This window comes from Zeugodacus cucurbitae, chromosome 5 (assembly GCF_028554725.1).
Source record: "Zeugodacus cucurbitae isolate PBARC_wt_2022May chromosome 5, idZeuCucr1.2, whole genome shotgun sequence".
Taxonomy (NCBI): domain Eukaryota; kingdom Metazoa; phylum Arthropoda; class Insecta; order Diptera; family Tephritidae; genus Zeugodacus; species Zeugodacus cucurbitae.
In genome coordinates, this window is record NC_071670.1 from 11,805,646 (window position 1) to 11,824,911 (window position 19,266).

General features: G+C 38.7%; 4 protein-coding genes across 4 annotated transcripts in view; 2 read left to right on the forward strand and 2 right to left on the reverse strand.

Annotated features, from left to right (window-relative positions):
* Positions 1–19,266, forward strand: part of LOC105219249 (uncharacterized) — a 705,022-nt gene that overhangs the window by 434,603 nt on the left and 251,153 nt on the right. The window lies entirely within an intron of this gene.
* On the forward strand, positions 6,162–7,187 carry LOC128921939 (uncharacterized). Its single transcript, XM_054230990.1, has one exon. It carries the CDS (start codon positions 6,162–6,164, stop codon positions 7,185–7,187), a length of 1,026 nt encoding a protein of 341 aa, XP_054086965.1.
* On the reverse strand, positions 9,596–14,221 carry LOC105220643 (uncharacterized). Its single transcript, XM_054230991.1, has 5 exons — positions 14,035–14,221; positions 12,011–12,732; positions 11,855–11,940; positions 10,607–11,292; positions 9,596–10,425 (listed from the first exon to the last, which is right to left on the reverse strand). The coding sequence occupies exons 1-5, from the start codon at positions 14,219–14,221 to the stop codon at positions 9,596–9,598; spliced, it is 2,511 nt and encodes an 836-aa protein (XP_054086966.1).
* Positions 16,995–18,920, reverse strand: Klhl17_1 (kelch-like protein diablo). Its single transcript, XM_054231997.1, has 6 exons — positions 18,493–18,920; positions 18,050–18,424; positions 17,672–17,988; positions 17,398–17,602; positions 17,246–17,347; positions 16,995–17,181 (listed from the first exon to the last, which is right to left on the reverse strand). Exons 1-6 carry the CDS (start codon positions 18,712–18,714, stop codon positions 17,002–17,004), a joined length of 1,401 nt encoding a protein of 466 aa, XP_054087972.1. The 5' UTR covers positions 18,715–18,920; the 3' UTR covers positions 16,995–17,001.

Here is a 19,266-nt window from a genome sequence, read left to right on the forward strand (position 1 = left end):
TGAGGCTTATGTATTCGTTTGACCGGAAAATAGCATTGTTGCCTGCTATGCGGTGTGCAAATAGCTAGATAGGTGGTTGTCAGACACATATTAGTTTGTCATATAAATTGGGTTAAATTATTTAAGCATTCGTATTGGAAATGACTATTTATAGCCAAATGTTGCTAGGAGAGTTTAGACAAAGTTTGTGGAAAGCTAGGAGTTATTGTGAAAGCTTTACGATGGGAATGATTGGAGCTTTCATAATTGCTTCAGTGTTGGCAGGGCGACTGTAGTAGTGGAGTGTCTTGAGTGTGTGTCTGAAGTTCGGTAGTTCGTGAATCAGATTACGATAGAGAAACCACTCTACCTACTATACCTCCGACTATATGACTTGATAAAGTCCCTCATAAACGCAGTCAACGTTATTGGAAGGAAATACAAGATCTTAGGATCGACTACTTCTCAGATACTCAAGTACCTATACAGGAAATAACACTAAATTTTAATCTATACTCTCTTAAGATGAAAGATTCAGTTGCTTCGGTACATTGTTTCCGGTAAATCTTATCTTGAGGGCTGGCCTTTCAAAATATGATTATATGTAGATCCAACCCTTGGGTTGTGCTGCTACGGCAAAAAAAAAAACATTTCGATAAACAGTTTGAAGAATGCTGTCAAATTGACTCTCTTTTGCTGGATAAAAATCCGGAGTATTTCAGGTTATATACGAATACGACCCGAATACAGTTAAGTCAGATCGAACATAAGTCATGTTCTTCATCTGCGTACCTATCTCAATTTTGTTTATTATTTTTTCAAGTTTCGTTAGCTGTAGATTTTAAACAAAGGCCAGGAATTTTCAATCGACTGGATTTTGGGAGATATGCCTTTGCAAAGAACTCAATGCAATGAAACCGATTTAAGTATGTCTAGAAGTCCTTCCGTTCAACAGTCTTTGCCCAAAATTGTTGATTCACTAATCTGTCATTTAGTCTTATTCTTTTTAAGAGACGGAGCTAACTACGGCTCCTTAAAAACATTCAACAAAATTTTGACAAGGATGGTGTTCGGAGCAGCTCCTTCCAAAATAGAACGCACTAGTTGTAACTAATTTAAGTAAATTTATATTTACATATGTACCATACTCTGTGGTGAAAAACTGTTCTAAATCATTATTAGTAATTGTTATCTGGTCACTCTAATTTACTCGTATGCATACCTGAGCTTAACGACACTTATTATTGCACTTTATCATTACCCTTTATCCTTAATTCGTTAATACATACAGACATGCAAGCAATAGTTGTGCTCTAGCTTAGCTTTAAGCAAATTATTTCGTTGAGATCGTTTCTAACATTCGCCGCCAGCAGACGTACCAGATCAACTAAATTCACCAGCCACGTAACTTTCATTTCGTTGTTTTAAATATAATAAATTAATAAATAATAATTATATATCGTTGTTTGATTTCGCGATTCATAGCTATCAAAAAAGCTTGGTAGCTCAATATCTGGTGACCCCGACGTGATCGCTGTGTGAATTTAGTTGTGAAATAGTGAAAATTCGGTTTAAACATTACTGCAATTGAAATTGTACGTTGCATTGTTAGTGGACATAACTTTACATACAGTAAGCGATCGTTAAAGTGAGCAAGTTGTTAAAATTCAATTTGTATTTCTGCAAAATCTTGTGGTGTGATTTTCAATAAAAAGTAAATTGGAAAATATCGGTAAATCGGTACCGCTTCGTAGCGCGACTTTCTAGAATCAGTTAAAACGGAAAACGGTAAAACTTAAGCACCGTACATCGGGTGCCGCTATTATCTCAAACGGTTCAGTACAGTTATCGACCACGCGTAACAGGTTGATCACCTCGTTTTAAAACTTTTTTGAAATGTCGATGAATAATATCAACGGTACTCCAATTGGGGCAATTGGAGAAAATTCGGCAAATGAAAGCCCCATAAGCCAACATTCCCCTACGGATAGGGTAACTCTTTTGAAGTTAAGGACACGAGCTATGTTTAAGCGTCTTGAAAGCTTGTATACAGATATGGATTCGGAGCGGTTGCAGAGTTTGGATGAATATGCTGTTGCGGCAGTAATTGATTCATTAAATGAGCTGAAATCTAACTTCATGGCTGCGCACGCCAGTTTAGAAGAACATGATATTGATTCTATAGGCAGTGAGTTAGTTATCCAATTTGATGCAACTTTAGTTAAGCTGAAAGCTACCCTACAACGCGAAATTGGAAAACGTAGCGGATCTCAGCATTGCTCCACTTTCAGGACCAGCAACAACGAATCTCAACCTATCATAGTGAACACCAATCGTTCACGCTTACCATTATTAACGTTGCCTAAATTCAGTGGCTCATATATAGAGTGGACAAATTTCTCTTCGATGTTCAGTTCCGTCATCGACAAGGACAGCGACCTCACACGAGTGGACAAACTTCAGCATTTACGTTCCTGCTTGAGCGGTGCAGCTCTTGACACCATACGATCTTTGGAAATTAATGAGGCTAACTACAAAATTGCATTAGATCTTCTTAGTAAACGATTCGATAATAAACGTCTTATCTTTCAGGCACATATCAGGGAGATCTTCGGGATGGACAAAGCAGATGCTACAGCCGGCAAGCTGCGAGCGTTGACGGATAAAGTCACTTCGCACATACGAGCGTTGCAGTCACTTGGATCAAAGGAACAAATAGCGGATTGCATAGTGGTACAGTTCTTAATCCAGAAATTTGACAAAGTAACTCAAGCAAAATGGGAAGAAAGTTGTCCAATAAGCGAGTTACCATCGTGGGAATCATTGTCAACATTTTTAGAACATCGATGTCGAACACTTGAAAACGTGGATTATGCAATGCAAACACAAACTGATACTTTTGGTAAAACTTGTAAAACCGTGAGTACGCATCAAAGAAAATCATTTATTGCGTCAAATACATTATTGAGTGGTTGTGTATTTTGTGGATGCGCTGAGCATCTGATTTATAATCGTCAACGGTTTACCAATTTGTCACCTAACCTTCGCCAGAAAGAGGTTAAAAAACTTTCGCTTTGTTTAAATTGAAGAAAGGCCATCAGATGCGAGATTGCAAATCTAGTTATTGTCGAAAATGTCATTCGAAACATCACACACTTTTACATTTTGTTCGGTTACCATTAACGAACAATCAAGGGATACCCTTACAACCAACAGCGGTTCAAGCTAATGCAATGACTGCAACGCTGCCAGCGCAGCCTAACGTCTCTGCTTCCCGATCTCCATCTGATATCGTGCTTTTAGCCACTGTGATTATTTTAGTTAAAAATCGTGCTGGAACTTTCGTACCTTGTCGCTCTCTTTTGGACTCTGGCTCACAGATTCATTTCGTTACAAGTCGTTTCGCAAATCAACTTCAACTGCATAAATCTAAATCGTTCGCTTCAGTGTCAGGCATTGGAGATGCTAGCTTTTCAACGGATGGATATTCAGTCGATATTGTTCTGAAGTCGCGGACTTCAGATTACTCAACAAACATTACTGCTCTCGTCGCTCAAACTATTACTGATAATCAACCTGGTGTTTCCGTCAACACCGAGGAGTGGAACGTTCCTTCGAACATTCAGCTAGCTGATCCAACATTCTACATACCACAACGTATCGATATGCTCATCGGAGCAGGACTCTTCTTTGACCTCATTTGCGTAGGACAGATTAAGTTGGCAGCTGGATTGCCCCTTCTTCAGAAGACTCGGCTGGGATGGGTGTTATCTGGAGGTGGACAACAAACCCCTAAACTATCAACATTTATTGTAAGTAAAAGATCGTCGAGTAAAATTGGTTCCTGTACACAACTAGATGAATTAGTACGTCGATTTTGGGAAATTGAACATGTTCATGAACCAATCTCTAAAGCCTCTAAGGAAGACCTCGAGTGTGAGGACCATTTTAAACATAATTATTCACGTTTATCGTCAGGCGAGTATTCGGTTCACTTGCCCATGAAGCGCAGCCCGGATTCACTTGGTAATTCATATTTAGCTGCTAGACGCAGATTCGAAAACATTGAACGTAAACTTGGTCGGAATCCTGATTTAAAGGCAAAATACAGCACATTCATGCATGAATACTTGGATCTTGGTCATATGTCGTTAGTCCCTAGCGGAAAGAGTTCGGAATGTAAATACTTTCTACCTCATCATTGCGTCATTAAGGACGACAGTACTTCAACGAAACTGCGAGTTGTTTTCGACGGTTCTGCGGCAACAACTTCAGGATTATCTTTAAACGACATACTTATGACGGGTCCTACCATACAACCCAAACTTTTCAATATTCTTATTCGCTTTCGTACATTTCCAATCGCACTCACAGGAGATGTATGTAAAATGTATCGATGTGTTCGCGTAGCTGCCCCAGACAACATGCTTCAGTGTATACTTTGGCGAGATTCTCCAAACGATGACATACGCATATACAATTTAAACACGGTCACATACGGCACCAAGCCCGCTGCGTTCCTGGCTATACGGACTATGCATCAACTAGCCTTGGATGAATCCTCATCATATCCTCTTGGTTCTCAAATTGTTCTCCGAGATTTTTACGTAGATGATCTTATCTCCGGAGGAAACACAGTAGAAGAAGTACGAGAGATCAGACAGCAAACCACAACACTACTTTCTAAAGGTCGTTTTCAGTTAAGGAAATGGTGCTCTAACAACTCAGACGTTATCAGCGAAGTTCCTGTTGCTGATAGGGAACGTTTTCTTAGTTTTGATGACTTCAGCGATATTACGAAAACTTTGGGACTCGTTTGGAATCCATTCAAAGATGTTTTTTTGTTTAAATATACACCCCAGCAAACATCAGAAAAATGTTCTAAACGTTCCGTATTGTCTACCATAGCACGCTTTTACGATCCGCTAGGTCTGCTTGGCCCAACGCTCACTAGAGCAAAAATTCTGTTGCAAAGGATGTGGAGAGATAAGCTCGAGTGGGACGAAAGTTTATCACATTCAATGCGCACTGCATGGTTAGACTTTTGTAATGATTTTATTGATCTACAACACACATCATTTCCGCGCTACGCTCTTAAGCCTGATTCTACTATTCAAATACACGCATTTTGTGATGCCAGCCTGGAAGCATACGGCGCTTGTATCTACGTTCGCTCGATCAAGGATGGCATTGTTCAAGTTCACTTGCTATGCTCTAAAGCCCGCGTTGCACCTCTAAAAACACTCACAGTACCTAAGTTAGAACTTTGTGCAGCTGCTCTACTTGCACAATTAGTAGCTGAATTAACAAAAATGAATATTTTCAATTGCTCTTATTATTGCTGGTCAGATTCATCTGTGGTCCTCTCATGGCTGCGAGAGGAACCCTCAAAGTTCAACGTATTTGTCGTCAATCGCATCAGCGCCATACAACAATTAACACAAGGCATGCAGTGGTGTTACGTTCCCACGTCTATGAATCCTGCTGATATACTATCAAAGGGTGCGACACCAAGGGAGCTCCTACATTCAAAGCTTTGGATGCATGGTCCTCAGTTTTTAGAAAACGTTGAATCTTTTTGGCCGCAACCATGCGCATCTCAGACTCATCTGCCTGAAACTCGTCAAAAGGTCTTACTAATCTCATCGGATGAACCCGACATAACTCTTTCGTTCAAATATATTAACTCGTTTGGAACAATGCAACGTATCTTTGGATACATATACAAATTTATAAACATCAATAAATCACAAAAAAGGTCATAGCTCACAACTGCAGAAATTTATGGTGGAACTCAGCTGCTCATACGCCTTGCCCAAAGAGCCCAGTTATGGCCAGAAATCGTCGCTTTGAAGAAAAATAATTTTGTTCACACATCAAGCAAAATCGCTTCGCTATCACCATTTTTGGATGACTTTGGAGTTTTACGAGTTGGAGGCCGCTTAAAAAAATCAACACTGAACTTTGACGCGCGCCATCCAAGCATTTTACCAAAGGATCATCCATTAACATCGTCAATAATCACTTATTTTCATCGGAAGTATCATCATGCAGGTCCTCAGTCTCTACTTGCCTCCATTCGTATGCGATTTTGGCCTATAGGTGGCAGAAAAACCATCGCGCGCGTATTACGTAATTGTATCATTTGCTGCAGATCGAGACCCCGACTCGTCGAACACATCATGGCTGACTTGCCAAAAGAACGCATCCAGAGCTCGCGCGCCTTTGTCGTAACAGGCGTAGACTACTGTGGACCATTTTATTACAAACCCGAAACGCGTAACAAAGCACCTCAAAAATGCTACGTGAGCGTCTTCATTTGCTTCGCCACAAAAGCTGTATGGATGGAACTAGTAAAGGATCTCTCAACCGGCTCTTTTCTTGATGCACTTAAGCGCTTTATAGCTACTCGTGGTATACCAAGTTGCATCTGGTCAGACAACGCTACAAACTTTGTTGGCGCCAAGAACGATCTGAAAGATTTACGCGAACTATTCCTTAGTGAAAATCATAACAAACAGATTCACGCATACTGTCTCGATAATGGAATTGACTGGCGGTTTATACCCCCACGATCGCCACACTTTGGTGGCCTCTGGGAGGCAGCAGTAAAAATGGCAAAAAAGCACTTCTATCGTTCTGTTGGTGCATCGCTTCTTGGTTTTGATGAATTACGCACTCTAGTTTGTCAAATCTCAGCGATTATTAATTCACGACCCCTTGTACCACTTTCAGAAAACCCAGAAGATCTTGATGTATTGACGCCCGGGCATTTCCTTATTGGCGGCCCTCTTATCGCTATTCCTGAGCCTAATCTCACACTTCTAAACTACAATCGTTTAGATCGTTGGCAGCGCTCTACCTACATACAACAAATATTTTGGAAGCGGTGGAGTGAAGAATATCTCACTAATCTACAACAGCGCACCAAGTGGCAGACACCTCGCTTAAATATCCAGATCAATGACATCGTGTGCATTAAGGACGAGAACTCAGCACCTCTCAAGTGGCCTTTAGCTCGTGTTACAGAAATCGTTACTGGAGCAGACGGTGTTGCGATAGTAGCTATACTACGCACAGCTGCCGGCATAACGCGTCGAGCTGACAGCAAATTGTGCATCCTTCCTGTCAGAGATTCTCTTGAAAGTGGGACCTTTCAACGGGGGGAGGATGTTCGGAGCAGCTCCTTCCAAAATAGAACGCACTAGTTGTAACTAATTTAAGTAAATTTATATTTACATATGTACCATACTCTGTGGTGAAAAACTGTTCTAAATCATTATTAGTAATTGTTATCTGGTCACTCTAATTTACTCGTATGCATACCTGAGCTTAACGACACTTATTATTGCACTTTATCATTACCCTTTATCCTTAATTCGTTAATACATACAGACATGCAAGCAATAGTTGTGCTCTAGCTTAGCTTTAAGCAAATTATTTCGTTGAGATCGTTTCTAACATTCGCCGCCAGCAGACGTACCAGATCAACTAAATTCACCAGCCACGTAACTTTCATTTCGTTGTTTTAAATATAATAAATTAATAAATAATAATTATATATCGTTGTTTGATTTCGCGATTCATAGCTATCAAAGAAGCTTGGTAGCTCAACAGATGGCGTGAGTAACTTTCGGAGATCTGCGGTCTTAGTATTGCTATTAGAAGAAGTCGGGTGCTTGCCTTCCTTTGAAACAACCCACTAAAATGTAAAATGATAATAAAATGAAAATTCACTCAAAAACCCGGAAACAACTCAATAATTTGCAGAATTTCAACTCTTTGGATTAAAAAATGTTATCGATGAAAATATTGGTCGTTCTTAGTTGTACTCTATATTATTCAACACATACTCACACACCCAAACATTAAATAATAATACTTTTAATATCATTTTTTTTTACCTTTTTGTGTACCGTTATAAATATCCGAGAAAACTCGTATTTGACTCGAAATTCCAATGAAAAATACAATAAATTGATTTAGTCTTCAAACAAACATTATGATGAAGTCGCAGCCGTAGTTTATGTGCCTAATATTCACCGACACGGTATCCTTGGATATGCGCTTAATATATTATGTATGAGTTACACAAATTTCTGGCATATCATTTCCATATGAATGGCATAAAAGGCTGGAAATCAGTGTTTCTTCATTCATTTTGTGGTCTTTCTTCTTTCTTATTGTTGTTGCTTCGTACGTTTTTTTCTTGCTGTTAACCCATTCATTGATGGGGTAAATTGTAAGGTCTCTTATATGACATGCACCTTTTGAAGATTTATTTATGTATTTTATTGTGTTGCTGCTGTTGTTAACGCCTTCAAGTGGAAAATTTACTCTCGTCGCTAAGGCTTCTGAAGTCAGACAGTGAAGTAATAAGATATTTGTTACCCAATATGACTGGATGTATATTTGACTGTCATGAACTATAGGTGACATATGCGTTAGGAAAATTTATAATTTAATAAATTGGATAAAATATGGTTTATAGCAGAGATTGGCTGAAAAATTTGCTCTCTACGCCTTTAGAGAGAATCGAGAGATTTGTAATATAAGTTTTTTACAACGGATTCGTCGAAGGAATTGATAGGGGGATTAATAGTTCTGGGACTCTCTTTTTTCACAGCTTGGTTACCATTTCTGGCTATATCTCACGAATGTCTTTTTTCGGTTTCTACCTTGGAAGTTTAAACTGAGTGTTAAAATACCGACGTAAATCTTGTATAGCAGATCTCAAAGAGTTCCAAAGGCTCTAAATTATAGTTCACATTTTATTGATATTATCGAAGACCACATCTTCAACTTTCGGTTCCCTGTTCCACTTAAAGCCGACCAAAACGTTCCTCCCAAAAGTATTTTCAAGAAATATTGACTATAGTTATGCTCCATTCCGATCCGACTTTGCAGTACGCATTTATGTTGGACATTCGATTGGTCGGGTGGGTAAAGATGACCTAGGTTGTCCGTGGCTTTACTTAATTTGTAACTATCGCAGGTCAGCAATATTCATCGTAGATAGAAACATCAAACTTTCACCAAATTAATGAGACTTCTTCAAACCGAAACGGTTGTTTGTTAATTAGGAAACCGGCGCCTTAAAGTTTTTGTTAACTTGGGAAAAGTCGAATTGGTCGGAGATAAAATTTTTGACGAATATGGAATGAAAAATCTTCTAGAATTTCCATTAATTCTCTTCATAGACTAATTCATCCATAAGGGAGCTATTCAAAATGGAGTTCAGAGTCGTTGCGCTAAAACAGATTTGCATATATAGACGATTGTGATTATTCGTGTCGAAACTTTTAGCTCAGAGCTCATGAAGGAAATAATAAACAATGAATTGTAGTACGAAGTGTTTTTAGTCATTTATTAACTTCTTCGTTAATCGATAGTTTTAAGTGCTTTCCCAAGTTGCTTGATGCTTCGGTTCTAAAGAAAAATCACTTTTATATAATCAGCAATATCTTCAAAGCGGTTAACCTTTTTAAATAGAAAATTATTATCATTCGAAAATCGTTCTTATAGGATAATAAAACTACTTATTTCCTGATTGCTGTCGCCCGAGCGCTCCTGAAAATACAGCGGCTTCAATTAAAAAGTCTTTAATGTCAAATCATTACATCTCACCACACGCTTCGCTGGAGTCCACCATCAGATTAAGCATATATAATCTGAATGTCAGCTGATCCTTAATGCGCTTGTGCTTCAGTACTTCAACTAGGTCATAGGGCACCACATCCGAGAACTCAACACACTGCTTTAATCTAACCTCGTTTAGTTTGCGACATCTATCGACGATATAAATAACGTCGTCGTAGCAGTAGAAAAACCTCGCTAAATTCAAATACTCCAAGTTCACAAGCTGTCCTAGGGTTTGAGAGAAATTCGTTGGTATGCAAAAACCATCCAGCCCGGCTTTCTTAGCAATGATGCTGAGATGCGTTAGGTGTCGCAGGTGGTGCAAGTAATTGAGATTTCTACACAAAACTCCAGCTTCGAGTGTCAGCTTTGTGATGTTAGTACGCGCGATAAGCGTGCGAAAGAAGCATGGTATTAAACGTGCCTGTGGTGCTTCGGCGCAAGCGCAGCGTGGCGGATGAATTTGAAAATTCAGATCTTGAACCCTTAACAGTTCGTCACGCATACAAATTGCACAAGCATTTGTATTCAAATTTCGCACTTCAATATCTTTTAATGCTTGCAGCGTTTGTAATGCCGTAATGGTATGTTCTAGCTTCCAGTCGATTTTGAGTGTAACGAGCGTTTCACAACTCAACCACATGAGATACGTGAGGTGCATAGAGACATCAATTAATGTACTGTGACGCAAGTCAAGCGAGCGTAGTGATAATGAGCTCAGTATGTCTGCTAAGTAGTAGTGGCTCAAATTGTCGCAGTAATTCAGTTGGAGCTCCTTTACACTACTGAGCTCGGCGATATGTTTGCCTGAAAAAGTAAGATTTTAATTTGAATATAAAGTGAGGTTAGGAAGCTTCAAATTTTAGAAAACTTCGATATCTTGTATTGCATTCTTACTCAAGCTGGACAACTTGTCCTAGAATACCAGACTCAGTTGGATAATCTTAATCTCTTTGCGGAATAGGTTCTCAATGGTGGAATAACATACCTGTAACTTTTAAGTTTCTAACAATAGAGACATTTTTCAGTTGTGTTAGATTAGCTAGGAACTCCACTTCCTCATCACACAAAATACTGCCAATCACAGTGAACCTTGTGATATTTTGGAAGACTGTGTTGTCTTTAAAACGTGGTATTCTAAACATTGCTATCTCCAAAGGGCTTTCGAGTGCAGCATCCATTAGATTTACTACTCCGACATTCGGAAAAAGTACGGCTATACCTTGCCACAGTCGAATAGCATTCGCACCCAATATTTCCAAATCGCTGATATTATTATATTGCTTATTCCTAGGAAACTCCTCTTCAGCGATAAAGCAATTTATGAGCCTTAAACGCTTCAGTTTAGGAAAATCATCAAGTATCGTGTCAAAGATGATTGCACGATTATTGAGCGCGATTTTTGTAGCGTTTTCACAGCATAGCTCGTTGAAAAAGTCTTTCCTTTCAGAAGTAGTCTCTAAGTAAGCATCATAGATGTCATTGTGTACGATTTGCGCTTTGCGACAAGCGATTATCTTTAGATGTCGCTCCTCTTCGATGGCTGCGTTTTCGAAATCTTCACAAACGGTAGCGAATCGCTGTGCAACCGGTTGATTTATGAGCTTCTTGTAGATTTCAAAGAGTACGTAAATGCTCAGTTGTACATTTGGCGGTGGATATGGGATGATGAGGCTGAAAGCAGAGAAAAATATAGTATATATGTATTTTGAATCTCGAAAGGCATTCCTATAGTTAAGAGTGTTTTCAAGAGGATAAATTGTTTAGAACTGGAACGTAGATTTCCAAAGTTCTTTGTTCAAAAGTTATAAAAGAGAATATGAATTGATGGTATAAGGTCTTAAATACCCATCTTTTCAAGGAAAATTTTGTCAGAAAGTAGTCAAAGCATCTTATCTTAGGAAACAGGCCCAAAATTATTTGACCTCTTAGTTGAGGTAACATCCGCAGCTCAGGTTCTTGACGGAAATTTGAACACGTAACTTGGGACTCCAAATGTTTCTTCTGAATGTGTTACAATTTATTATTCAGGGCCTCAGGATCAAATCTTGGAGATCGGACCGATCTAGATCTTATATGGTGCATAAAGTTGATCCAAAAGAGATCCTTTCTTGGGAAACAGATTTCAAAGATCCCAATATTAAGTAGTAAAGTTTGAATTTTATTTGCATTCCATTTCAAGCGACAGCTCGTGAATTCTAGTCTCATACAATTTAAAAATCATTTATGTACTCACTCATTTCTGTAGCTAGTCGTTGGATGTTTGCACTCGAAGAATAATATTAAGCTCAAAGCGGATTCAGCTTTCGCATATAGAGGATGCTTGGGTGGATAAAAAAATAATAAATAATATTAGAGAGACTTCATATATTTGTAGGAACTCGGGACTTACCTCCTGTATATCTTCCGTAATGCCGGCACAGCCACACATCTCCAGATTGAGGCGCGCCTTTAGTGGCTCGTCTTTATCGCGTTCGCGCAAGAACTCAGTAGCGCTGAATATGAAATCCCTTGTCACGCCATCACAATAATCCAACGTTATTTTTGACAAGTTTGCGCAACTTTTTATCAAATTTAACAAATCAACATCTTTAACATCATTGACGTGCTCCAGATAGACTGTGTCTAAGTTTTGTAAGTTATGCAATCTGCTTAAAAGTTGACCGCTTTCGTTTCTAATATGAAATGACAGTTTTCTGTCAGTCAACTTGCTCATCTGACTGATATCATGCACATTAAGCAGGCCACCAAAAGTGACAGATTTGATGTGTTTACAATCGCACAGCGCCAGTAGCAGTGTTTCACAGCTTTGTGGTGGTTCCTTTGCACCGGTGATATTTGAGTTCTGCTTGCTAACGTTTTCAAGCTTCAGATTGTTCAACGCCTTCAGTTTTATTAGCAATTTTTGCCAATCCACTTTCGGTTGCCAGCTGAGTTGGAGGCTTTCTAGCATCGGAAAGTCATAGTTCGAGAAGTGTTCTTGGTAGTCAATGGGACAGCCTGAAATATCTAGTCCTTTCAGCGTGCACGTGCTGAAGCTGTACTTTATTTCATGCAAACTCGTGCAGCCCTTAAGGAACAGCGTTGTAGGGGTCAGTAGGAATTTAATGGAAGCTGAAAGTATAAAATTTGATGAAATTTTTAGAACATTTGAAATTGTGTTGCTTGTTGTAGAGGGCAAAATATCCCAAGTAGACTGGAGATAAATATATACTATTTGAATTCGTATTCTCGACGTATTCTTGACTCGAAGTTGGGCAATATTGATCGGTGTTTCGAATCTTTTTTGGAAATGAATTCGCAGAGTTAAATCAAGTGCACTTGGAGACCGATGACTTCTCTACATCGATGGTAACCGTCGAAAATTGGTCTAACAGGTTTCAGTGTGGTCGTATGTTGGTTTTTAATGAGATTTCCTTAAGAGTTCGGCTGTCACCACGAAGGGTAATGCGACAAAAGTGCACCAGCTTATATTGACAGACGCCCGGTTGAAGAAGCGCGAGATAACTGAAACCGTTGGCATTTCGAAAGACAGAGTTGTTTCCACTACAGTCGAGTCTATGTAAGCGAAGCGTATCCGGATTTTTATGCAGTCAAGGACTTGGCATCACCCTTTAAAATTACTTGCGGAATGTTTTTGACACTCTAGTAGCAACAACAATCGCGTGTGTTATATCTTGCAGTCGTCAGCTCGATTGGTCTCGTGTTTGCTCACTTCGATCGACAGTCGTAACCATGATACCACCCTAGAGCAGTGTCTGCCACTGTTTAAATGCCATTCGATGGAGTTTCTGAGTGGTTTCCCGGCCGTTCCTTAAACATGGCTCCACATGACCGAGGCACCATCGAAGTGGCGGACGGCTGATCTGCTCTGGAAAATGCTAAGACTGTTCTATTTGACGGAGAGTCGATGGCTACCGTTTTCTGAGAAATATAAGGTGTGATCTGCTTCATTTAATAACGGTCCCATAACTGTCACAGGGCTCTATCATGAATCAGAGAAATCAGCCTCATGTAAATGGGATGCTAATTAAACAAATAATGAAAATTGTGCACATATTTCTTCTAAGAATATTAATGTAACATCAAATACCGGCATTTTTACCGCCAATAATTAACAACAACAGTGTAATAACAACCAACAATTAAAATTGTTAGTTAGTATAAAATATAAATATAAAATAATGCAAATAAGCAAAAACAAATACAAAAATAAGCTGTTCATAATTATCTCGGCAATAAGAGCAAAATCACCGCTAGCAATAAAGCTTGTAAATGTTGTTTCCGTTACACATGCGTTGTCAGTATATGCGCTTATAATACAAGTTTTGTTGTCTAGTGCGCGGCCGAGACAAGCAGTCAGCATTATAAATACTTAATTCGACGTCACACCTCACACTCATTACAATTTCCTACCTATTTTCTCATTATACGATAAATCCAAATACGTTGCATAAGCAAAATGTTGCGTTATCACATCAATATCACTTTGTACTAGTTCACAGTTGCTTAATATGATGGTTTCACTCTCATTTGAATCGCCGGAGTGCAAATCACTCTTCGCTAAAATCGGTTTATTTTCACTTTTCGAACAACGCTCCATTTTTTTTTTTGTTTTTAATAACTGTTTAATACAAATTGTTCAAAAATGAACATGTATGTTGGCGTCAAAAGGCCACACTTAGTTTTTATGCAGCAATACATATATATACATTTTTTATTACTCTACATATTAAGAATATTAAATAAGAAAAATATAAGAACACATACAGTCCACTGAACATAAATATGTATGTTCAAATATATTTAACGAGCATACATACATACATACATATAATACATACATTTATATATGCAACGCACATACATTTATATGAGGCACGCATGCATCTATATGCAACATGCATGCACTCAACAAACACATTTATATGTATGCACAAGATAACCTATTAGTTATAAAAATACATTTGGGCAATTGCTTGTGTGCATTTGAAATAACCCCTTATCGTGCAACATATAAAATATACATATAGACATACACACATACATATATAATTAGTTCTTAAGATAATTCTAAAATTTGTATATAAGTAAGTAAAAAACCAAAATAAAATTAGAATGAAATAGTTCTCACTCAAGCTTGGTGTTTCAAATATTTTCCCCGACCCGCGGTAAGAGGTATTTGAAATCAGCTTGTTTTAAACACAAATTGTATACAAAAATGCATCCGAGCATTGCAATCCGTTAAGTACAAGTGTTCGCAGGCGACTAATAGATAGAATGCTTTTGTAATGTACGATACTCAAAACCTGTTTTAGACTCTAGCATTAAGAGCTTTAAGTTTGTCTCTTACGTCGAGCGCAAGCTTAGTAAAATCTTAGCTAGATAATGAAAACAATAATTGAATTATAATTGAATAAAATTTATTTATTTTTATAGCGTAGTGTTTTGCGAACCCTCTCTCCATTTATATCACCCTCTTCTGATCTCTCGTGATATGTACTAAGTGAGTGCTTTAAAACGGACAACCTGTTTAATCACAGACTCATAAATCTTGTGAAGAAACATTTTTATTTGCAAAAGTAATCGTTCAAATGAGAGTGAGTTTCTGTCAGGCCCGACAAAGTTGAACAACTCTATGCTGGATGAGAAATTCGATAGGATCACAGCCAGATGGAGTAGTATTGATAAAAGTTCCGATTCATTGAGATCTACAATTCGAAAATATACCAGCATATCCTTATCTTACAGTTACATAAGACTAAATGTATGCACGTTAACAGCATTTCAAGCGAATTAAACATTTACCAACTCTTCAGTTAAGTCATAACTACTCTCTTCCACTTAATTCCGATAATTCTTCTTCTTAAATTAACTAATCAGTAATGCAACTTTTTGTTAAGAAAATTTGACTAGTTACTTCTTGGTTTTGTAAATATAATGTTGTCAAATATCTTCTCCTTATTTGCGAAGAACTCGGACAGCCACTTTCCACAAGCCTCTTTTGAGTCCAATTTTACACCACCAAAGGCGTTCGCTATGGATAGGAAGAGGTGGTAATCATTTGGCATATGCCCGGGCTATATGGCGGATGCGATAAAACCTCCCATCCGAGCTCCCGTAGCTTCAGACGAGTCGTCAACGAAGTGTGTGGTCTGGCGTTGTCCAGGTGGAACACTACACCCATCCTGTTGTCCAATTCTGGACACTTCTGGTCGAGCGTCTGCTTCAAGCGGTCCAGTTGTTCGCAGTAGATGGTAGAACTAAGCGTCTGGCCATATGGGAGTAGCTTATAGTGGATGATTCCCTCTCAATCCCAGCAAACACAAAGCCACTGTTTGGGACTATTCACCGGCCTTTGAGCAGTACCGTTTTCGCCTGATACTGTCGTGTGTGGTCCATTTTTCGTCGCCAGGGTCGAGTTTGTTCCCTTTCAGCAGCATATCCCAAGCGTTGACTCGGTTCAGAAGGTGTCTTTGCGTCAAATCATGCTTTTTTGTGTATCCAGCTTTCTGCAGATGGTTTAAAATGGCTTGGTGACTAACGCCCATCTGTTAGGCGTGGTCACGAGATTCCACATTTCGGTCTAACTCGATATTTTCCATAATTTGATCGGTATTCGTCGTCACAGGTCTTCCGCCGGCTGACTTATCCATGGTGTCGTTTTTACCCGCTCTGAATCGTCGAAACCATTCCTCCGCAGTTCGAAGTGATAGAGTGCCATCCCCCAAAACACCATTAATCTCACGGAACGTTTCTCTAGCGGATACATAGCCGCGAAATTCAAAAGATACAAAGCAGGAAAGGATATATATTATCCAGCCCTCTTTATCTCATCTCTTTCATGCAGTTTCCAAAAAGTAATGGTTCATCCATAGGAAATACTAAAGCATCTCTAAAGCATGTATTGTTATTAAATAGTTTTAACCCTTCTGCTATGTTTGGGTCAATTTGACCCAATTTTCAGTAAAACTCGTCTTCGCGTGTTAGTCTAGTCATATTGTATTGATTAATCTTCTATTTGTTAACTGCAGTAAAAGGAATAGATAAATATGAAAATTAAAATAATATCTGTTTTTTATGTTGCTGGAGGATGCCAAATGTAATTTCATTACACTTATTACGTTGAAGGGTCAATTTGACCCACCTAGTATTTTGAAACATTTTGCCGTTTATTATTACATCACTCGATCAAAAACGCCGACAAAGAAAGCTAGTTATCGTCTAGTCTAGTTAGCGTCTACTTCTAATATTTCTGCCAGAATTGAATCCACCAAAAAACACTCCAAAATAATTTTACCGAGTTACCACATGGGATTAAATATAGAAAGAATCTTCTTTACATTTATCACTTTTATTTTTCATACTCTAAGTTTTAAACACTTAATGCACATATCGCCCAGCTTCTGGTAACATTTTCTGTTCCAGCCATTTATCATTTTCATCATCGTAGACTTCCACAGTGTCCTTCAGTGCACCATCGCCGTAGCCACCTATCGCCCACAGTGTCTGATTCATAGACAAACCACAAATGCTACCGCGAGCCACATTCAGGCAGCAAAGCTGTAGGGAACCATTATTTAAGAATTTATAAGCTCTCATTAAGTTCAGTAATCACAAAACTCACTGTTGTCCATTTATTAACTGACAAACTGTAGCGTTCGACCGTTCTTATTGCGCCATTGAACCAACCGCCGATCGCATAAATATGCCCATTATGTACCGCCACCTAAAAATACTCGTTACATAATTTTGACTTTTTCAACATTTAGCACTCACTCCAGGCCAACCGCGTGCCTCATTCATTTCCGCACATTGTGTCCAACTATTTTTCTTTGGATCATAACGTTCCACAGACCGTAAATGCGCACGATTAAAGCCACCAATCACATAAAGTTTACCATCCAAGACTGCAGCACCAGCGCCGGCGCGACGTATGGACATGCTAGCTATAGTCTGCCAACGTCCAGCAATCGTGTCGAACCTAGAAAGATGTGAGAACTGTAAACGGTACAATGACGGTTAAGTCTAAGTCTCTTTCGAAACCACTTACTCTTCTACGATGTCCAGAGCTTGGTATTTTTCATCCTGTCCACCGCAGGCATATATTTTGCCATCCAAGAGCGCGACACTCATGTAAACGCGACGCTGTTCCATCGATGGCATTGGTTCCCAAATTTTTGTACTCAAATTATAGCGATTGACATGATTGCTCGGCTTGGTATTACGTTCTAAGCCGCCAATACAGATGATAACATGTTCCAATTGTACTACACAAAAGTTACTGCGCTCCAGTTTTATGTCGGTCCACTTCTGCCATTCATTTAGAGCTTTGCTATAGCGGATAAGACATTTGTCCACGTACCTATGCTGTATTGGGAATATATATTATAATTATGTCTTAACTCTTCATAAGTCTGTGTTTACTCACATCTCCTCGAGTTTGTACAATGATCCAGTAGGTTTCTTCTTCGGTTTGCAGCACTTTGCGAGCCTTCGTGTAGCGTAGCGTTATAGTACTACGTGCGCAAGGTCGGAGCAACCATTCCACTGTCTTGTTCACGAGTAGCTCACAGCCCGGTAGTGTATTTATATGTGAATATAAGAAATCGACATCGAATTGTGTTAGTCGTAAACAAGCAATCAAATCGGGTAAGTGGGGTCTTCGTGCCTCCTCGTCATATTTATACCAACGCCGGATGGCCCAAAAGATATCCGCCTCCGAGCTTACATTCAAATCATCATGTTCAACAATACGCTGCAAGTGTTCGACGCTGAAGTCCAAGAATTCTGGACTCTTACACACCTTAAAGAGTACGTGAGATGGAAGAGTGTAGAAATATTCTTCAAATATTTACTTTTAAATGTACTTACCTCCATGAAATTTCTAATTTCATAATCTGTAATACGTCGTCGTAAAATATTACACTGTTCCTCATTGTCTAATAGATCCGCTCTAGCCAAGGTGTAGTCTGAAGAATTAGTTCCTTCTTCTTGTAAACTTTCCTGTTGATTTGTAGTCGGAGATGTTTGAGGTCCTTCACAGTATATACCTGATGTTGCAGAGCTCGAGCAATCACTGGATGAGCTACTCATCGTTATTGGTGTGGCGTACGGAGTCAATAGTCGATCTTTTGAAGTACATCAAACATTTCTGACAAAAATAAAATAGTTTTTAAAGTATTTGATACATGGAATAGATGCGAGTTTAACTCAAGAGCTGGTCTGCCAAACTTAAATCCAGATATTATGGTAGTTCCTCAGGAGATTTCGAACTAAGTAAAACAGAGCTATTTTTAGATAAAAATTCCTATTCGTGGAATCTTCAATTATCTACACAGTATAGCAGCGCAGTCTTCACTTATAAACGTCTAAAGCTTTAGGGGATTTTTTCATGACCGGTTTTATTGTTTTTGCTGTTGTTGTTATTATTTACATAACAATGCTTGTACTTCAGTTGTTTAGTACTTATTAATTAAATCGTGAGAATAATAAATACTTACATTTCAATGCGAACACGACTTGACGGATTAACAGGCGAACTCATACTGACTGAAATTATAAATATTTTAGACGGGCTGGTTAAGCATAGATTTTGTTATTTGCTAATAAGATCTCTTTTCTCTAAGATAATAGAGGGTGTTTCAT